General features: G+C 39.9%; 1 protein-coding gene across 1 annotated transcript; it reads right to left on the minus strand.

Moving 5' to 3' along the window:
• Window positions 1-1,135: 1,135 nt before the first annotated feature.
• On the minus strand, window positions 1,136-17,741 carry SLC25A17 (solute carrier family 25 member 17). The gene is made up of 9 exons (XM_071422974.1): window positions 17,372-17,741; window positions 13,557-13,617; window positions 12,513-12,579; window positions 9,947-10,098; window positions 8,814-8,930; window positions 7,920-8,065; window positions 5,962-6,057; window positions 2,194-2,276; window positions 1,136-1,749 (listed from the first exon to the last, which is right to left on the minus strand). The coding sequence occupies exons 1-9, from the start codon at window positions 17,540-17,542 to the stop codon at window positions 1,602-1,604; spliced, it is 1,041 nt and encodes a 346-aa protein (XP_071279075.1). The 5' UTR covers window positions 17,543-17,741; the 3' UTR covers window positions 1,136-1,601.
• Between the last annotated feature and the right edge of the window lie 244 nt (window positions 17,742-17,985).

Below are 17,985 nucleotides of genomic sequence, written 5' to 3' on the forward strand. Positions count from 1 at the left end.
CAGACTGGCACGAGAACCACTCTGCTTCCCCACAACGATTCTGACAGCAGGAATTCCAAGGTGAGGTAGCTTATCAAGAGCCATACTACCAATTCCAAATTTCTGATTAAAAACACCCAAATGACAGCAGACTACCTTTCCACATGGCACCTCATTTCAGTAAAAAAAAAGTATTTTCACTGAAATTTTCAGAATTGTGATTCATTCTTTTCCAGTGGTGAGGTCTCCAGTCTTTCACTTTCATCCTTTAACAAAGTATAATTACAGCTCATTGCACTTTTTTATTCTTACTTGTCTATGTAAATCCTACTTGGACTGAAAGTCAACCAGCATTGAATTAAGGGTATTCTTCTTCTATAGATACTCTCAACACTCTTAAAAGAAGGCACTTGTTCAAAAGACGTTATCTGCAGAATTATTTTACAATTTTATTTTTAAAATAGACTCAATTCAGACTCCAGGAACAGGTGCCATTTTGCAATTTGGAATCCTGCAGCATTCAAGTCTTCTCCCCCTTCTAGACATTCTTGGTGTTAAAACTGTCATGAAATTTTTCAATACTTCAAATAGAAAACTGTTCTTCAGAACAATTCTATTGCCAACTTAACAAGTGACAGAGCACAATTTAATTTGCATTTTAGAGTCTAGGAATACTGACCAAAACTATGCAAAAAGAACATAGACATGTTAGAACATACACATTTTAGGCTTTATGGTCTGGGAATATCAGTGGAAAAATAAACAAAGCACATTTTTGAGCAGGCATAGCACTTCTGAAGCAGTGGCCCCTGTCTACATAAGAACATGGTGTGAATTCACATATTCTCACAAAGAATAGGGTGATAAAACTTCATGTATTTCTGTAGCAAGGCCATTTTCTTGAGGCAGCTTGAGGGACTCCCTTTCTTGAGGGACTCAGCTTGAAAAAGCAAGAGGTTATCTTCCTCCAATCTAGCCAGTATCTGCATTCAAAATTTTCAAGATTTAAAATAGCTGGATTCAAGAAGACAGATTGTACACTCACTTCTAATATCCATTCCAGCAGTTCAGAGACCTCATCACCAGGTATTTGGGGGAACATCAGATCCTGTGCCACCAACATACTTGCAGGTAAAAGAAAACCATGCCAAAAATGTTATTCTTTATGAATTACTTTAATGAACCAAATGTGAAGTGACAAACACAGGTCAAGGAAAATAACACAAAACCAGCCCCACCAGCTGCTGACAGAAGATAAAGATCCAAGAATAGTTGAGGACAATTTGAGGGCAAAGAAGAAAGTATAGTGAGAGATAGTCATTCTTGCCAAGAATATTAACCAAATAACCAAATCACATAATAGTTTAAATTTCAGGTCAAGTGCTTAAATAAGGTCTCTGGTTTTTTCTTAACACAGTGAGTACACAGAACAATAGGGAATGTGCTATCCCTGAATTCGTGGTAACAGGTCCTATAGAGCATATTCCAGATTTCTCCAAATAATGGAGGTAAAGGTGGCTAAAAAGAGAAGCAGAGAAAGTGAGGACCCTTTGTTTACCCAGCCAGGTCTCAGAAATGGAATGTGTTTTCTAGATCCCAGAATCTTTGGCATAGGCTCCTCCTCAATGTCTGCGCGAGTGCTTTAATCCCATGACTGTGAAGGTTGCTGCAGTCAGTTTCTCATACACCAGAAACATTAGAGCAGCAGTAAGGACTGTCTGCAGGAGCTTTGCTTCAAGGCCTTTGTAAAGTCCCACTAACCCAAAACGCCTAAGGAGGAGAAAAAAAAACAAACAAGAAAACAAGCATGAATAGCTTTCTGTAAGTAAATCAGTACACTACAGAGAAGAATCAATATTACAAGTTGATGACCAACTGTAGGAATCTTAAACCCATTCTTGACCTTAAGCCAGCTATGTTTAGTAATATTTTAAAGAAAAAATTCTGCAGAAATTTAAGGTCCTTTGTGCAAGAAACCTGTTTCTTTTCAAGTTGAAAGGTGAAATGAATTAGTATCCATATGTATCCTTGATGTCACTTACTGTACAGACATTTAGGAGAATCTGGGTTTGTGGGCCTACCCTACAATATATTACAAAAACCAAGTTGACTCAAATGTCAAGTTTAAGGGAGGCAAAAGGAAACAAAATCCAGACCCAGCAACATTTCACAATATTAGTGAAATAGTAGGAGAAATAAAATGGGAAAGCTCACCTCACTCTCTGTTGAAGAAGGTAAAGAACATTTCTAAGACTGCCCAGTGTTCGGTTCTCTGGGTTCAGCCTGTGACGTCCAAACTGAAAAAAAGGAAGAGGATTTTGCTGTACTACTTCCCCACTGTGCTTGGCAGAGAACATCATACATGCATGAAATCTGGAAAGCCTACCCTAAACCCCTTTAAACATTTTTCACATTACATAACTACCAGCAGAGAACAGAGGCCAAAGCTCACACTGCAAACATTAAAACTATACATACTACTGTAATTTGGTTTTAAAATGGATTCTAACAAATATTTCCTCTCTTTCAGTTGCTCTGGAGGAAGCAGTTTTCAAGATCTCAAAAGCATAATTTGCAGAGTCTTAGTAGGGTTATGACACTCAAAGCAAGTTCTTTCTGGCTTTCTCAGCCTTTACTTCACAAAGATTCAGACCCTCACACACCTGCAAGTCATTACTACATTGAGATTGCACAGTCGAACACACAATTTATCTGCCCAGCAATGGTCTTGGAGCACTTATGTGTGAGCTGCTGCGAAAGAATTCAAAATTGTTTCATCTACCCTAAATAATATTTCTTTTTTACTCACTACACTTGCTTATGCCCAAGCTGGTTTTCAGTAGGCATGACTGCTGCTGCTGCTGTAGAGTTAAACTAGCAATTTCAGCAAGTCCTTTTCAAGCATTCATTGATACTTTTATCTGATACAGGTTGATAGTACCGCCAGCAAGCTGTAACTATGAATTATTAATATACAAGAGTTGGTACACTTGTATTTGTAGCAGCACAGCCTAATAGCTTTTGAAGACTGTGTTAAGCTTCTGTGTACAGAAGAACGGTGAACTTGAGTAACTGCATGTTGGATGAGTTTTTCCCCAGAACATGTTGAGGCAACTGCTATTTCTTATGTGTAAGAAATTACCATTGACAGTAGGTAAAGTATGCCAGCTGATTTAGGCAGCTCAGAAATTTTAAGAGAATGCTAGGATGATAGAGGCTTTACTATGTGTTTTAATAACTTGGGAGGAAACAGCAGCAACAGAATGCTAGTGGAAATCTCCTGTTATTAGGTAAATATACATTCAAAACCCACAATCTTTTCATCAGCAACTATCCATTCGATTTAGACAAATCAGTGTTAAGAACTATTGTCACAGACTCAGACACACCCCCCAAAAATTGCTAACTATGTTCCAAGTTACAGTGTCAGTCACTGCCCAGATTACACATAGGCTTTCACACTACACCACCATTAGGTGCCTCATTCTCCTCTTTTCTCCACCACTGGACAATTTTTGTACTAGAAAGGGTCATTAAGAGAGAAGAAAATAATTTTTCACTAGAATGTTAACACTTCAGTGTTTACTGCAGAAGACTTCCCAAAAGGATTAGCATTCTCTATGACAGAGAAAAAAAGACTTCCATTTTAAAGAGAACTTTTTCTTCTGGGATCACTGAGAACATTAATGGTATTGCTGTACCTCCAGAGGCAAATTTAATTTATCTGCTCTTTACTGACACATAGGCCAAAGAACAGTTTCACTGCATAATGAGTAACACCAGTGTCACATAATTTTAATGACTGGGAGAAGGAATACCAAATGGCAAAGCTGCTACCACTGTCAATTACACAGGATAACTGTTCATTATGTGACAGTAAGAAGAGAACTGTGCCAAAGAGTTGAAAGCAAAGGTGTAAAGACTTTATTACAAAGATCCCTAATAAGTTCTAAAAAAGACTAAGTTTCTAAAGGTTTAAGGTTAAAAAGGAAAAAAAATGTTCTGATGAGTTTGATGAGAGAACTTAGTTACGATGTGTAAGTTTATATGAATTATATTGAGCTTATATTAGTTTGTGTGCAAATCTGCTAAAATTATTTTTAAAAAACACCTGCAACTTTTTTTCATGCAGAATATTAGTTCTGAAAATACTAAACCTTTACTCATAACGTTTTTTAACATTACTTAGTGTGAGTGACAAAAACTTTATCAACCAGAACAATGCCAACTTTAGATTAGAAAACACATCACAAAATATAGCAAGTCTGAACTGGACAGCACAGATGTCACAGACACACATTTTTGCTGTCCTCAACAGATGTGTTCAATAGCTCCTGGCTATTCTTTCAGAGAGCAAAGAGACAGAAGTCACCCCTAGTGCCTGCAGAACTAGAGACAGGGTCCTTGTGCTCCCCATCATCACAGGGAGAGGACGGACTGGCACTGGATTTTTTTTTTCTTCTTTTTACACTGTCATTAAGAGTCAGAAGAATTTTGTTCAAAAAGCTAAATGGAGATAAAAAAAAGATGAAGCCTCAAGACTGTAACCACTTCTGTAGGAACCATGGAAAGGAATGAGGGCTGAAGCTGTTCTGTGGCTGCAGGCCCATGAAAGCTGCACTGCTGTACAATGCTCAGGCTAAAATAGAGCACTCCAACTTTCCTTCCAGATCTCCTTCACATCAGGAGGAAACAGGAGCATCACAAATTAAAAACAGACTGATCTTGCAACTTATCCAAACAGAGCTATTTTTATTTAAATGTTTTTCTCTATCTGCCATTCCAGTAACAGAAGTCTGTGTTGTTAGTTTAGCTACTACTGAGATGTGTCCGGGCTGTTAAAACAGGATAGGCATTGAAAGGCAGCTGATCAAAAATTATGAAAACTTCAGAAAAGATGACTGCTGATAAAAATTACACAGTAAGTATATTCAAATCCTCTTGCTTTGAAATATAGCATCCTAACTACCTTTTCACAGGTTACCAAAAATCAAGATACATTTATTACACTCTAATTAGAGAGTTACAAATTATTACAAAATTTGCTTGAAAATTACTTTTTCCAGATGAACAATTAACATGAAAATTCCCTTATTAGAGAGGTCTGAAAAGTGATACCCTTAGCATGGAAGGCTTGTTTTCAGTAATTCAACTTATTCTCCAAATTTGTCCAAGTTTTAGAACATACACAATGGCTTTACTGTAGAGGCAAGTTAAGGCTCCTCCTTACTTAGGAAAATGTATTTCATGTGGAAACACTTACTAATATTTAACTGCTACAGAGTTTAAAACACACAAATAAAAGTACAATATGCTTCCACATGGCCAGGTCTCCTTCCCTCCTACTCCCCAGTTTTGTCTTGTGTCAATATTACAACAATATTGGTACACTCTGAATGCAGCAGCATTATCCAGCCTATGTACAAATTGCAAGTCAGAATAAATGCAAGTGTTTCCATTACCACTACAATTAGCCTACATGGCCAGGCAAATGGCTAAAGGTATTATTTATGAGGGAGCTCAGCTTCCTCTGATCAATCACATTCTGGACGCTGACAAGGTCAGACCATCATCCGAACAACAAAACCTATGAATAGAACTTTTTTTTTTAAAATTACCATAGGTCATCTGGAAACAGACTGGTTTTAGAAGATTTAATTTTAACTTCCCACTTGACACATTTTCCATTTACATTCCAATAAGTAAATGTACATTTTTGCAGCACCTAAAAGCAGTACAATGCATCGGCTTCTCTGGGACACTACCAATACAACACACTGGCAATCCTACCAGCAACTTGAAACAAATGTGCACCAGTATACCAAGCTCTGTCAAAACCAAAGAGGAAAGCCATTCTAATCAGTGACCTGCATTGGGAAAAATGCCTCCCAAAACAATGGGTCCATTAACACAAATAAAAACAAGGCTTGCATGATATAGACCAAGTCAGAGGCAGAGTTGCCATGAAATGAAATTACTTACCCGCAGAATTGACTGTACTGTCTGCAGAGGATAAGTGAGGGTGGTGGCAACTGCTTTGGCTAATGCACCAATGACAAAAGCATCCAAAGATGTGAGCTGTTCAATAGATAAAGAACAAATTTACTGCACATAGTACCAAAATAGCCAATTACCCATTTGTATTTGGATTTGGATTCTGTACTGCTACCGGCTACCAGATTATCTAAGGATTTTTGGCATAAAGATTTCATGAAATGTCAGGGTCTTCTCATTTTAAAGAGGTGGTTATGGTTCAACTAACTTACTTTGCCACCTCTTATTTGTAAATTCCACCTGGTTTTGCATTTCTCAATACAACTAGATTACTGTTGCTATAAGGCCATACAATTAGACCCCTTCAAAGCACCAAGAGTAAACAAAAGATAAGGAAGTATCATTTAAACATACCATCAATCAATAAGCATCTCAGTTTTTGCAACAGTGAAACCAAAAAGTCATACAGTGCTTGTGAAAAGGTGACAGCGAAAGATTCCTTGAACATCACTCTGTATTCCTGAGACATAACCACTACACTCCCAGACAGAATTTTAGTCTTGATGCCATAGGCTAAAAATCCCATCCCCTTTTAGTTAAGAACCCCTGCTGAAGCCCACGCTCAGCTCCAAAGCTCACACTTCTCCAGGATGTACCAAATACATTGTTACAGCCTATGCTGATTACAGTGCATTTCAGTCTAACAGTGAGAATTAATCACTGAACATAAGTAGATGCTCATATCAAAACATGCTCAAAATATATTCTAAAATATATTGATTGCAATCAAAAATACACTTACACATGCACATTTTTAAAAAGGTCAACCTGCTATATTTAGGACAACCAGAAAATGACCAAATGGGAAGAAAAATGTTTTTCAAAATAAAAATTACCATTCTGAGCTGGAAAAAAATTTATATCCCCTCTTCACTGATCATGGACAAAGAAATGTCCTAATTTAAGGTGGAACTAAGTAATTTAAAAGAAACACAAGAAATAAATACATAAATAAGTATGTTATTAGCCAACAAGAAAATAACAATGCAGATGGAAGCTAAGCTCATCATTCAAAAATGTGCATAATGTAATGGAGTAGATCCATCAGGTACAATAGGCTGCTACAGCTGCAGTATTAACTAAAGAAAGTAAAAAACCCAAGCCTCATTGATGATGTAAAAATCTCATGTAAAAATAATCTCGCCATGTCTTGGGGAAAAACAAGATGGCTTGGTAACATACTGGCATAGCCTAACATTCTAAAATCATTAATTAACAGCAAAGCATCTTAAAGATATATTATGTTATGACATTTTCAGATAATGTAATACAAATGCTTTCCAGTTTGCTGGAACATAAAAGGAACATGAGTTCAGCTGAGATTCTATATCTGATATAGACAAGGAAAAAGAATAAGGAAAAAGAAGAGCAGTATAAAGCAGGGACAGAAAAGCAATTGCACTTCTATTTAGAAAATCAGGAAGGAATAGTTGCAATGCTACGTTTAATTCTAGTGTCCATACCTAGAAAAATTACATTGAAAATTTAAGGTCTTCAAGAAAAAAAAAGTTATTATTTACTGCAAAAAGTGTTAAAAGCAGACTTCAAAACAGTCAGTATGTAAATATTTATAAAAGATACATTAGAATTGAAATCTCTACTCTTAATCAAGACCTGTGAATGTATGCAAAGAAATGTGGAGAAGAGGTTCAGTTCTATTTTACAGGTAGAAGAATTAATTACAGGAATCTCTTCCCTAAGGACATGAAAGATTCCCATATAATTTCATTATGCTGAACCCTTTTCAGACAAACTAATTCAAAAAACCACTTGAAAATACTAGAACCAAAACCAAACCCATATTCTGAATTTGTTCAAATGATGCATATCAAAAAACCTGTCTTGTAACAGAGCACTTTCATCACCTGGCCTCAAAACATACTCACTTGCAGCTGCTTTTTCAAAAGCTTTCGTTTAAAGCCTTCATAAAACATAAACTGTATGGCAGGATTGAAGACCAGCAGCAAGGAGGGGAAAGTACCATTCCACAGAGCTAACACTCCTTCATCTCGGACTATTTGATGAAAGGCATCTGAGATAAAAGGTGAGGAAAAAATTATTCATATTTTGAGTACAAAACTCGGAATATAAAAGATACGAGAAGTTACTCTTAAAGCCTAATATTCCAAGTGCAGTCCTTTATGCAAGCATTTTAAACTAAACTTAAAAAAAGCATAAAAATCCACTGCAGTCCTTTATGCAAGCATTTTTAACTAAACTTCCATTTTAATCCAGAAGTTAAGAGAAAGGTAGTGAGAAAGGAGGTTCTTGTTTGCACCACCATTAACATACACAAAACTAATCATCTGCTCAGGCAGCCCCCTCTTCTTTTTACAAGTGTGGAATCCACATTAAGGTCTTCCAAACCTTCTTCTAAATAACAGTAATGTTATTTGGTTGGTTGGTTTTAAAAGAAGGACAGCCTGAACATGTGAGTTATTAGGAGATTAAGGTGAGCAAAGTTTAATTTTCAGACTGTCTGTCCAAACTCAGACTCCCAGCTACCACTTCATGGGGCTCACTACTGCTCCATTACCTGTATGATAACATATCTGCCCCTGCAAAAGGTCTTTCAGTTACAGGAGTGCACACTGCAAACTCTTAATTACCATCACAAACAGCCAAGTCCGGTTTCCTGTAAAACTCAATGACTGCAAAGTGACAGAGCAGCACAGAGATTACAGGGTGAAATCGTTCATGATGAACAGAAGTCTTCAAAGTCCTTGATACATTTCACTTCATGAACTTCTCTTTGGTTGAAGACAACAACAGGTGCTTACCAATTATGCCTCTGTAATTGGTTGGTACAATGTCTTCATTTCTGAATTTTGCTCCCTGCAGCTTCAGGCGTGTGTTCACTACCCAGAGAGGGGTGGTCAGGAGTACATTCACTACTCCTAATGCAAAACACAGCACAAAGAAAATCAGCATGAAAAACAATATTTCAAATCTTTTTTATCCCCTTTTCTTCCCCTGATTCACATGCTACTGAAATTTCTGGTAGGAAGAGGGAATAAAACCAACACAACATATGGGAAAAGTAAATGGTAATTCATACCCTAATTCCTGTAGCCTTTGTTCCAAAATACATGGAATTTTACCACAGACATACAGCCAGCTTAAGAATTTCCTTCCTTATTTCCAGCAGCTATTCAGACAGTCATTATACCTACACTGAAAGTATAAGAAACTACCAACTCCTCCTCAACCCCCCAAAAAACCCCAAACCCAGGGGTCATTTTTACAGGTTGTTTTTTTTTTTTTTTTAAATCAGCTTGATTCTATGTATTTGCATGAGCAATAGTCCCTGAAGAATATCACTGGCAAACACAAAGCCCACAGTGGTAACTTTTCACACTGGGTGTGCTAGAAAAGTCACAAATGTTATCATCCCTTCAAAGAAGGCACTGCAGCATCCACATAAGAGGATAGAATAAAAGAGCATATGGTGCCACTGGACCTGTATATATCTAGGAACTTCCTGTCACTTTCAGGTGACAACCCAAAACCAAGTCTGAAAACTGACACCCAAATTCTTATATTAGAATTTCTTACTGTAATTGAAATTAATTCAGAATTGGCATATATCTTTTCCTCTGGAAAAAACCCAACTATCACTTCTCCCTTTTCTTTTCTTCAGCATCTTAGTGCTGAAGCTTAGATACCTGTAAGCACCACATCAGACACAAATATCATGCTAAGCCACAAGAGCACTGTGCTTTGTACCAGAATTCACAACAGGAATGGTTTATGCAATTCCTTAGGAGGCAGGGATGACACAGAGTAGCAACCACAAAGAAGCAGGTCTGCATACAGTGGGAGGGGTGAGCACTCAGTGTGGCCTCCAAAGGCCTTCATAAAGAAAATCATTAGATAGAATATTCTTGACAAAATGGAGATTTTAAAGTGTTACCTGCAACAACTCCAAGAACCAAGTCTTTTCCAGTGGTTGAATGTTGACCTTTGACCCAAAGGGCTTTAAGACTATTAAATGTATAAAAATAAACAAAATTGGAGCAGCAAAGGCTGGAGATAACAGGAAACCATCCTCGATATGGTGCCAACCTAACGGAGAGCAAAAAGTCACAGTAAGAATCAGCGAAGTATTTATGTAGCTGATCTGGCTGATTTTATGTGTTGGTGGAGGATCCCAGAGATACAATGCTGTGTACTACAGGAAGTACTACCTAGATATGTCTTTATCAGCAATGGTAAAAAGCCATACTTAACTCCTGAGTAAGGAAAAAAAGTATCTGGATTCTCACATAAAATTTAAAAATTGAAGACTAGTTACTGAAATTCATATACTCCTCCTAGGAGAGTTCGGCGAAGGATGCAACCTGGGGACAGAAGATACACAGGTGGGAAGAATTTCTAACAAATGCCTTACTGTAAAATCTAGGGCAAATCAGTCAGGTAAGTAAGAAAAAGACATTACCTAGTTAAATTTAACTAGATTAATCACAGACAGAAAACTGAATTATCATCTAAAGCTGTCTTGATTTAGGAATGATTTCATAACATCTGCCTAACAAAGCTCCCTTCTCTGACAGGCCTGATGATCCTGAAAAACAGGGACACTTCAACAGCTGTCCTACATTCCCAACATGTTCTACAACACATCCAAAAAAGATATGGATACACACCTTCACTGGAGTTGCACAGAACAGGTAGAGAGCTGGTATCATGTTAAAAGCATAAAAAAATCACCCCAACAGCAGAAACTATGGAGGCTCTTCAGAATTCATTAAATACTGGGAGTATGTAGAATTTAAGGATCTCCAATAAGACTGTAAAAGATGCAAGCCTGGTAAACACCACATCTGACTTGGCTTAAAATGTAAATGCTACTTTTTCATCTCAAATCCATGAGTGCTTCTCCCTCCCATGTAGCTGGGAATACATCTTATTGTTACAACTGCTTCTGAAGTTACAGGCTTAGCTAACCACACAGTTACAAATTTACTGACTATGCAGTTATTCATTAGCCAAATTACAACAATTCTTACATTACCTATCTCTTCTGTGCCAGAAAAGAAACATCCTCTAGGGTTTATGCCCTCTAACTGAGTGTTAGTTTGGGCTTGATTGATTTATTAAGAATGACTTCTGATGATTTTCAAATGAAACATCTTGTAGTACAAAACATGAAACTAAAACAAACCCCATGAGTTTATTTTAATTACTTAAGTTGTCAGTAGCAGCATCCATGATTCACTGCAATCTTGAGAAAAACTTGGTGTACACTAGAACACCTTTCAGATCACTTAGAAGAGGATGGAAGTGCAGGGAAGAAAGCTGTCTGATAAACTTCTGCAGCAAGTCCTTTAGCTCAACCTATTTGCTTTATCTAGATGAGAAAAGCAGTCTCACAAAAGTATGGACATGAGACATGACTCTACAAGCTAATGTGAACAAGATGTTTATGATCTCACATCGTATTTCAGATTTGTTGCTGTTTGGACTTTTTTTTTGTAACTTCAGACACTTGTCTAAATTAGAACCATTGCTTTGCCAGGCCTTCCCAATACCTTTGGAAGAAGCAACGTTCCTCTCTTGCCAGAGCTCCTGATTTTTCTCTTTCACAGGCAAAGTAGGATGATCACTTTTGCAGTCTTTCCACCTTGGTTAATTACTTCATTTTTCTTTTTTACTTTTTTCTTTCTTTTTTTTTTTTTAATTGAAGTTTACTTGCCACCCTCATGTGACAGAGGTAATGTGGGAATGTGAACAAGAGAGATCAGCTGGCAGAGAACTCCTCATGCATACATCTGCCCAAGTTCAAAGGTGACACAGCATTATGGGCCAAGTTAAACTTTCATCAGCTTTAATGTCCTGGAAGCACCACCAGTCTACTTAGGAGTTCCAGCGATTCCGTTAGGAAAATACTTCTAACAAGGACAGGCATAAAACTGTTTTTCCCAGCCAACTCAGCTCAGACTATGACAAATACTAAAGCACAGCACAGCTGAAAGTTAACTGTTTTTAGACAGATGTTAAATCCCACCAGCATAAAGTGTCATGTGTTGTTTACTTCTACATGCTTAGGAGAAAATGAAAACCTTCCAACTGGGAAACATGTCTGAGTTCTCTTGAAAGTGGCTCAGTTATCCAGGAGTTTCATCTTGGTTATTGAGAAATTGACACACCCAAGAATCCAGGCAGACAAAGCTTGTTGATCAGGTATATGAAGGTACATTTGCATTTCTGAGGAGGCACAGCTACCTCACTAATGAAGGCACAGTTACATCACTGAACAGATCAATTGCATAAGGTGCTCAAGAAAGTTAATCCTAGTTAGCTAAAGATGAACACATAAGATTATGCAAGTCATATCACACTTGTGTGGAGACATTTCAATTTGGAATAAAAATCTGTCCACACAGATACAGGCTAATTGTTCCACTTTAAAAGCATATTCAAATTAGTTTTAGAGCTTATCTCCACGAAGACAAACAGAAAAATCAGTATCTACTCACAGGCCTTCCTCTTTGATTATTTCCAAAAGGACGGCCGGTGTTGTCTTTGACTTCCGTTTCTCATCAACTGGAAAGCAAAACAATCAAACTTTTAGATTATTCAAAATTTTAGCACTCTTTTTCAAGTCCTTATCCTTGCAATTCTGAATATACCCTGCAAGCACATGTTTCTTCTTCCTCATAAAGAATAGAAATACCCTATTTCTCCTTATTTTAATTTGCTAGGTAAGGGTACTCCTTTTTTTTACTCTTCCTCAGACTGACAGGTTCTGTTGTGCTCCAGAGTATCTCTAATCACCAGTTCCAGTAGTTGCAACATGAACTGAAAGTAGGTTCCCCTTAGGTAGAGGGCTAGAATTGGGCCTGCCTAACTGCTCTCAAAATTATTCCTTGGACATCAGACCAGCACCAGTAGCAGAGCTATCTCCTACAGCTCATCTGCAAACAGCTAAGCCTTAGCAAAGTAGGCTCTTCCTGCACTGAAAGCTATTCATTTCTCAACCCATACTTCTGACAACCTGGCTGATAATCTGCCTCCAGTTCTTAAGTCATAGCTCTAAAATGCTTGCTGAGTCTGAGACTTTAGATTAGAAGATAGAGTTTCAGAACACAGTTCATATTCTAGATGCATTTCTGTAAACATTAGATATTCCTAATCCCAATTCTAACCCTGGATTTTCCCTTTAAATCATCCTCTCAATAATTCTGTTTTTCATTATATTGCCCCTACATTTCAAAGTGTTCTCAGCAGCCAAAAACAGCAACACACAAATATAATCCTATGCAATCTTGCATCTTTGTTTTTGTCTTTGGTCTTAGATAATCATTTAAAAGCCACAGAGCACACAGCCTTTTCAGCTAATTAAAACGTTGCCCAACTTTCAACAGGAAGAATTACCTTTACCTGGAAAAACAGTGTTAATGTGACACAAGTAAGACTCCTGTTCAAGTAGACCACCCCCACTACAACCACCCTTACAAGTGCCCAGGCCAAGATGAACAGAAATGCCGTTGTGTACAAAGAAACTAGATTTTGACACTTACCCTGAAGTCTAAGTCTAGCTGTATCCAAAGGAAAAAATACAGTCATTGCCGTCATACTGCCCTGAAAAACAAAATAAACTGGCTGCATAGTGTATCAGTTGCTTATACAGGGCCTGCTAGACTTTTGTAACTCTTCGCTTCTTGCCCACAAATCAGTCTGCTGAGTAAGTTTAAAAAGGGGATAAACTCCACACATAACACATTTTTGTCCCATACTTACAAAAGAGGGTTATTTTTCTCTTGCATTAGATCAAGCTAAATTTAAAACCATTAAAAGCTTTTTGCCAAAAGAGAAAGTTTTTGAAGCCTGAAAGTTGATCTAGTGGCATCAGAAAATAAACATTGAACTTACTCTATGTCCTATTAGCCTCAAAAAGGCCCTGGCTTGGTGTAAACCTGTTTCCCATGCATCAGGTGGCTGCTAAAGCTGTGGAACCTCTTCTATTAGCAGCCATGCAAACTGTTTAAATGGTGGGAAGGTCTGGGATACAGCAAGTCACTCAATGCTGTGTTTAAACTACAGTGCACAGTGTGACTTGAGTTTTTCTACAGCTGTCTTATGCCATACATTTAAGTGAGCTTTGCCTCTGGAAATACCCCAGCTCCTCAGCAGGCTGCTTGGACCTACTCTACAACCAGCAACAGAGGATTCATTTTTCTGGTGATATTTCCACACTAAAACAATTCTGGGTTGACTTAAGTTTCTCCAGTTTTTTTTTAACACTAGGTAGCATATGTTAACACTTGGCCACAATTACCTGGTTATTTTAACCCATTTAGTTTGGGCTCTTGCCAAAACAGTTCTTTCTGCTCTCCCACGTACTTCTCCTGTGCTGTATCATTCTCACCTACCATGCACCCAGCTGGACAGCAAGTGGATTAATGAACCCATCTGACTGAATATTTCTAAAAAATATATCTTAGTTAGAAGGTTAGTGCCAGCACAAAAAAAAAAGTGCCAGAAAGAGCCATAATGCTGTTCCTAATGGGAGCTGCATTACTGCAACTTTGAAGACAGCCTCAAAATGCAGTTACACCTATGCACAGAGCAAGACTGCACAGTCACTACAACTTGCAGCCCTCCTCTGCTTCCATCCTCCCAAAGTGAGATTTATCCTGGATCTCAGTCTCAATGCAATGCACCACGCAGCAGCAACACACACACACACACACACTTGCACAGAATTAGAAACTGGAAATGAGGAAATAGTCAGGTAGTGTCACACAGGACACAACGGATGTGTGGCCACAAGACACAGAACAGTCTGTTTCAGCTGGAAAGGATCTGCAATGATCACCCAGTCCTGCTGCTCCCACCCCCTTCGGGGCTGACCAACAGCTAAAGCACCTTAAGTGCATTTCCCAAATGCCTCAAACACTGACAGGCATGGGGCACTGACCGACTCTCTCAGCAGCCTGTTCCAGTGCTTGACTGCCAAACTGGCTTAGAACTTATATGGAACTATAGTTCAAGGGAATGTAATGAGACAACTAAACAACTTAACTGACTTAACAGATCATTGCACATAAAAAACAATTTGTACCCTCTCCCCTTCTTTTGCTAAATTGAGGGAAATAGAAAAGCCAAGTTACTTTTCTCTTGGGTTTACAAATGGAACAACTCAACTACATGATGAGGAGGCTGCCTGAAGCATCATAGGGAAGAGACGGGATTTCATGGCTAGAAGAAAGGAAAAGAAGGATAAACAATCCTTTCCCCAACAACAAAAGCCCTCAAGAGGGACTCAGATTCCTCGCTAAACTGCACTGAGACCAGCAGGTAAAATTATACTAGTGAGTGCAGAACAGATGCTGCCATGTATTACCCTGCACTGCTGGAAGGGTGAGGCCTCACTGTCAGCCTTCCCCCCACGCCCTGTCGGCGCTGGATCTCGGTGCTTTGCCAAGTCACATTACCACTGAATAATCACAGGGACAGGTACAGGCTGGTCCCTGTAATCCCAGGCTCTTGGTCAACTGTATTTGCACCCCTGCCTCCTCCAATCTGGTGGCATAACTTTCTGGGCACTACACAATGATGCAGACACAGAAACTAATCTGGCTGAAAAACTACTTTTTCCACTGAGCTACTTCTTCAGCCACATCAGTTCACTGACCAGCCACAGCACCCAATAAACAACTGCGCAGTAGCCAAGAAGTGGCCAGAATAAATGGCCTGAGGCGACTGCTGCCAAAAAGATGCGTGCAGGACCACAGCCTGAAGCTTGGATTTATAAAAAATAGTAACAACAAAAAAAATGTGAAACATATAAAAAAGTTTCATTGCTATTTTTCAGCCACCATTTAGCTAATGAAGCAGCCTGACTGCTCTATAATACTCCCATGAAATTCTCACCCCTATAGCTTTGCAACAGGAAGATTATGTTGCAGCTATATGCAGAGTTAAAGAATACTTATGTAATTCAATTAAAGTTCACAGGAAATCAAGCACTGTTTTATGCTGGTTATTTTTTTACTGTTCACAAAAATATTCCTTCATCTCAAATTTGACTAGGTTGCCTAGAACGTATATCAGCTTTCAGTATATTAGAATACAAACAAAAGTTATCATGTTGTGGTCCGACATGTGTTCCTGATGCATTAGCTCAACACAGTTCTGAGTCTATGGCTGGATGTATAAGCTGGATGTATAAGCTTGGTTCACACTACAAACTTTGTTCAGGGGCACAGCCTGACTACAGCAATATGTTTTTGAAGGGAGAAGCTAACAGCAATGTCTAGAAAGTATCACTGACTTCTGCAGAAGCCAGCAAAAGGAAAATGGGTAGTATTTCAATGAGATCATTTGAGAAAGCTCCAGTTTTTGAAAGTGGAAACAAAATCCCCACTGCCTTTGATGTTTAAGAAAGCAGACTTAAAACAATTTAAAGAGCAGACAAAAATCTTGTGTTTATTTATAATAAAACAAAAACATCCCTTAAAGCCTTGTTTTTCCTTTTAGAATCAGCCTTTATAACAGAATCACTGAATTGTCACGGTTGGAAGGAGCCCCTGGAGATGACCCAGTCTAACCCCACCACATCAAAGCAGTGTCACCCAGAGCAGGTGACATAGGAATGCCTCCATTCCAGGTGGGTTCTGAATGTCCCCAGAGAGGGAGACTCCATGACCTCCCTGGGCAGCCTGTTCCAGTGTTTATCGATCAATAACATTTAGCAACTTTCATCCTATAGGAGACGCGAGGAGTTCTTCCTATCCATCAGTATGCCCAATCCAACATGCTACATGCACTAAAATTCTTAATCTGTTGGAAGCAGAAGGCTGATTTACTTTTTAGAGCTAGCACTCTGAAAAGAAAAATTCAAGGGCTGGGCACATTAGGAAATCTACATAAAGTAAATGCGACTTTTTAATTTACAAGCACCACATGAAAAATTAAATTCAGTGATCGACAGTACCTCCTCCGGCTGCTCGGTGCCCGCTTTACATTTCGATCAGCACCCAAGAGCTGCCTCACTCTCCGCAGCTCCTGAGCTCGTTATGAGGCCGCGGTAGGAGGGCGATGCTTGGTGCAGCTCTGGGATCGCAGAGCTGAGGTGCTGCCCCTCTGCCTGAGCTTACTGAAGGGATGCCCAGCTCCGGGTGCGCCAACCCGGCTTTCTGAGGGGCAGCTCCCTCAGAGCTACCTCAGAGGTGGCTCCGGCTGCTCAGGCCCGGCCTCCAGCCTGGCTAAGTCCCGGCCGGTTCCCCGGCCCGTCCCGGCCGAACAAAGGCTGCGAGCGGCCCGCGCCCCCCGCCAGGCCGGCACGGCCGCCCCGCCCGCCGGGCCCCGCGCCCCCCGCCCGCTCGCTCACCACAGCGCCGGACACGGCGTGCACCAGGCTCTCGTAGGAGGCCACGGACGACATCGCGGCGGCTCTCGGCTGCTGTGGCGGCGGCTGCTGCTGCTGGTGCTCGGCCCGGCCCGGCGGCCCCGCGGCCCCGGCCAGCTCTGGGCTGCCGCGCGCCGCCCCCGCGCCCGCCATGGCACCCGCCCTGTCACGTGCGCCCGCGGCCCCGCCCCGCGCCGGGGGAGCGGCGGGGGAGACCGGGATCGTTCGTGGGGATTTTCAGGAAAATACAGCATCGGGGCACCCGGAAAATGCGGTCCTGTTCCTTCCTCAGTGACTACAATAGCGCCTTTTCTCTCCACGAGCAGCTTCGCTTCTCTTCGAGAAGAGGCCACCGAGAAGGGATCCCATCAGTGGCTGTCAGCATCTGAAGGGAGGGCGGGGAGAGGAGGGATCCAGGCTCTTCTCTTCTCTAGCAATAGGACAACGGGCAGAAGCTGATGCACATGAAGTTCTATCTGAATATGAGGAAGAATTTCTTTACTATGAAGTCACCACACACTGAAATAGATACACCACACACAGATAGCCCAGACAGGTTGTGGAATCTCCCTCACTGAAGATGTTCAAGAACACTC

This window comes from Agelaius tricolor, unplaced genomic scaffold, assembly GCF_023055355.1.
Source record: "Agelaius tricolor isolate 1412-34295 unplaced genomic scaffold, bAgeTri1.0.p SCAF_3, whole genome shotgun sequence".
Taxonomy (NCBI): domain Eukaryota; kingdom Metazoa; phylum Chordata; class Aves; order Passeriformes; family Icteridae; genus Agelaius; species Agelaius tricolor.

Excerpts from the sequence above, each read along its gene's own strand:
- SLC25A17 (XM_071422974.1), bottom strand. The coding sequence starts at position 17,542 with ATGGCGGGCGCGGGGGCGGCGCGCGGCAGCCCAGAGCTGGCCGGGGCC. Across the intron at positions 8,931-9,946 it reads GGTTCTTGGAGTTGTTGCAG|GAGTAGTGAATGTACTCCTG; the intron begins GTAACACTTTAA and ends GTTTTGCATTAG. Across the intron at positions 2,277-5,961 it reads CAGTACAGTCAATTCTGCGG|TTTGGACGTCACAGGCTGAA; the intron begins GTAAGTAATTTC and ends CCTTTTTTTCAG.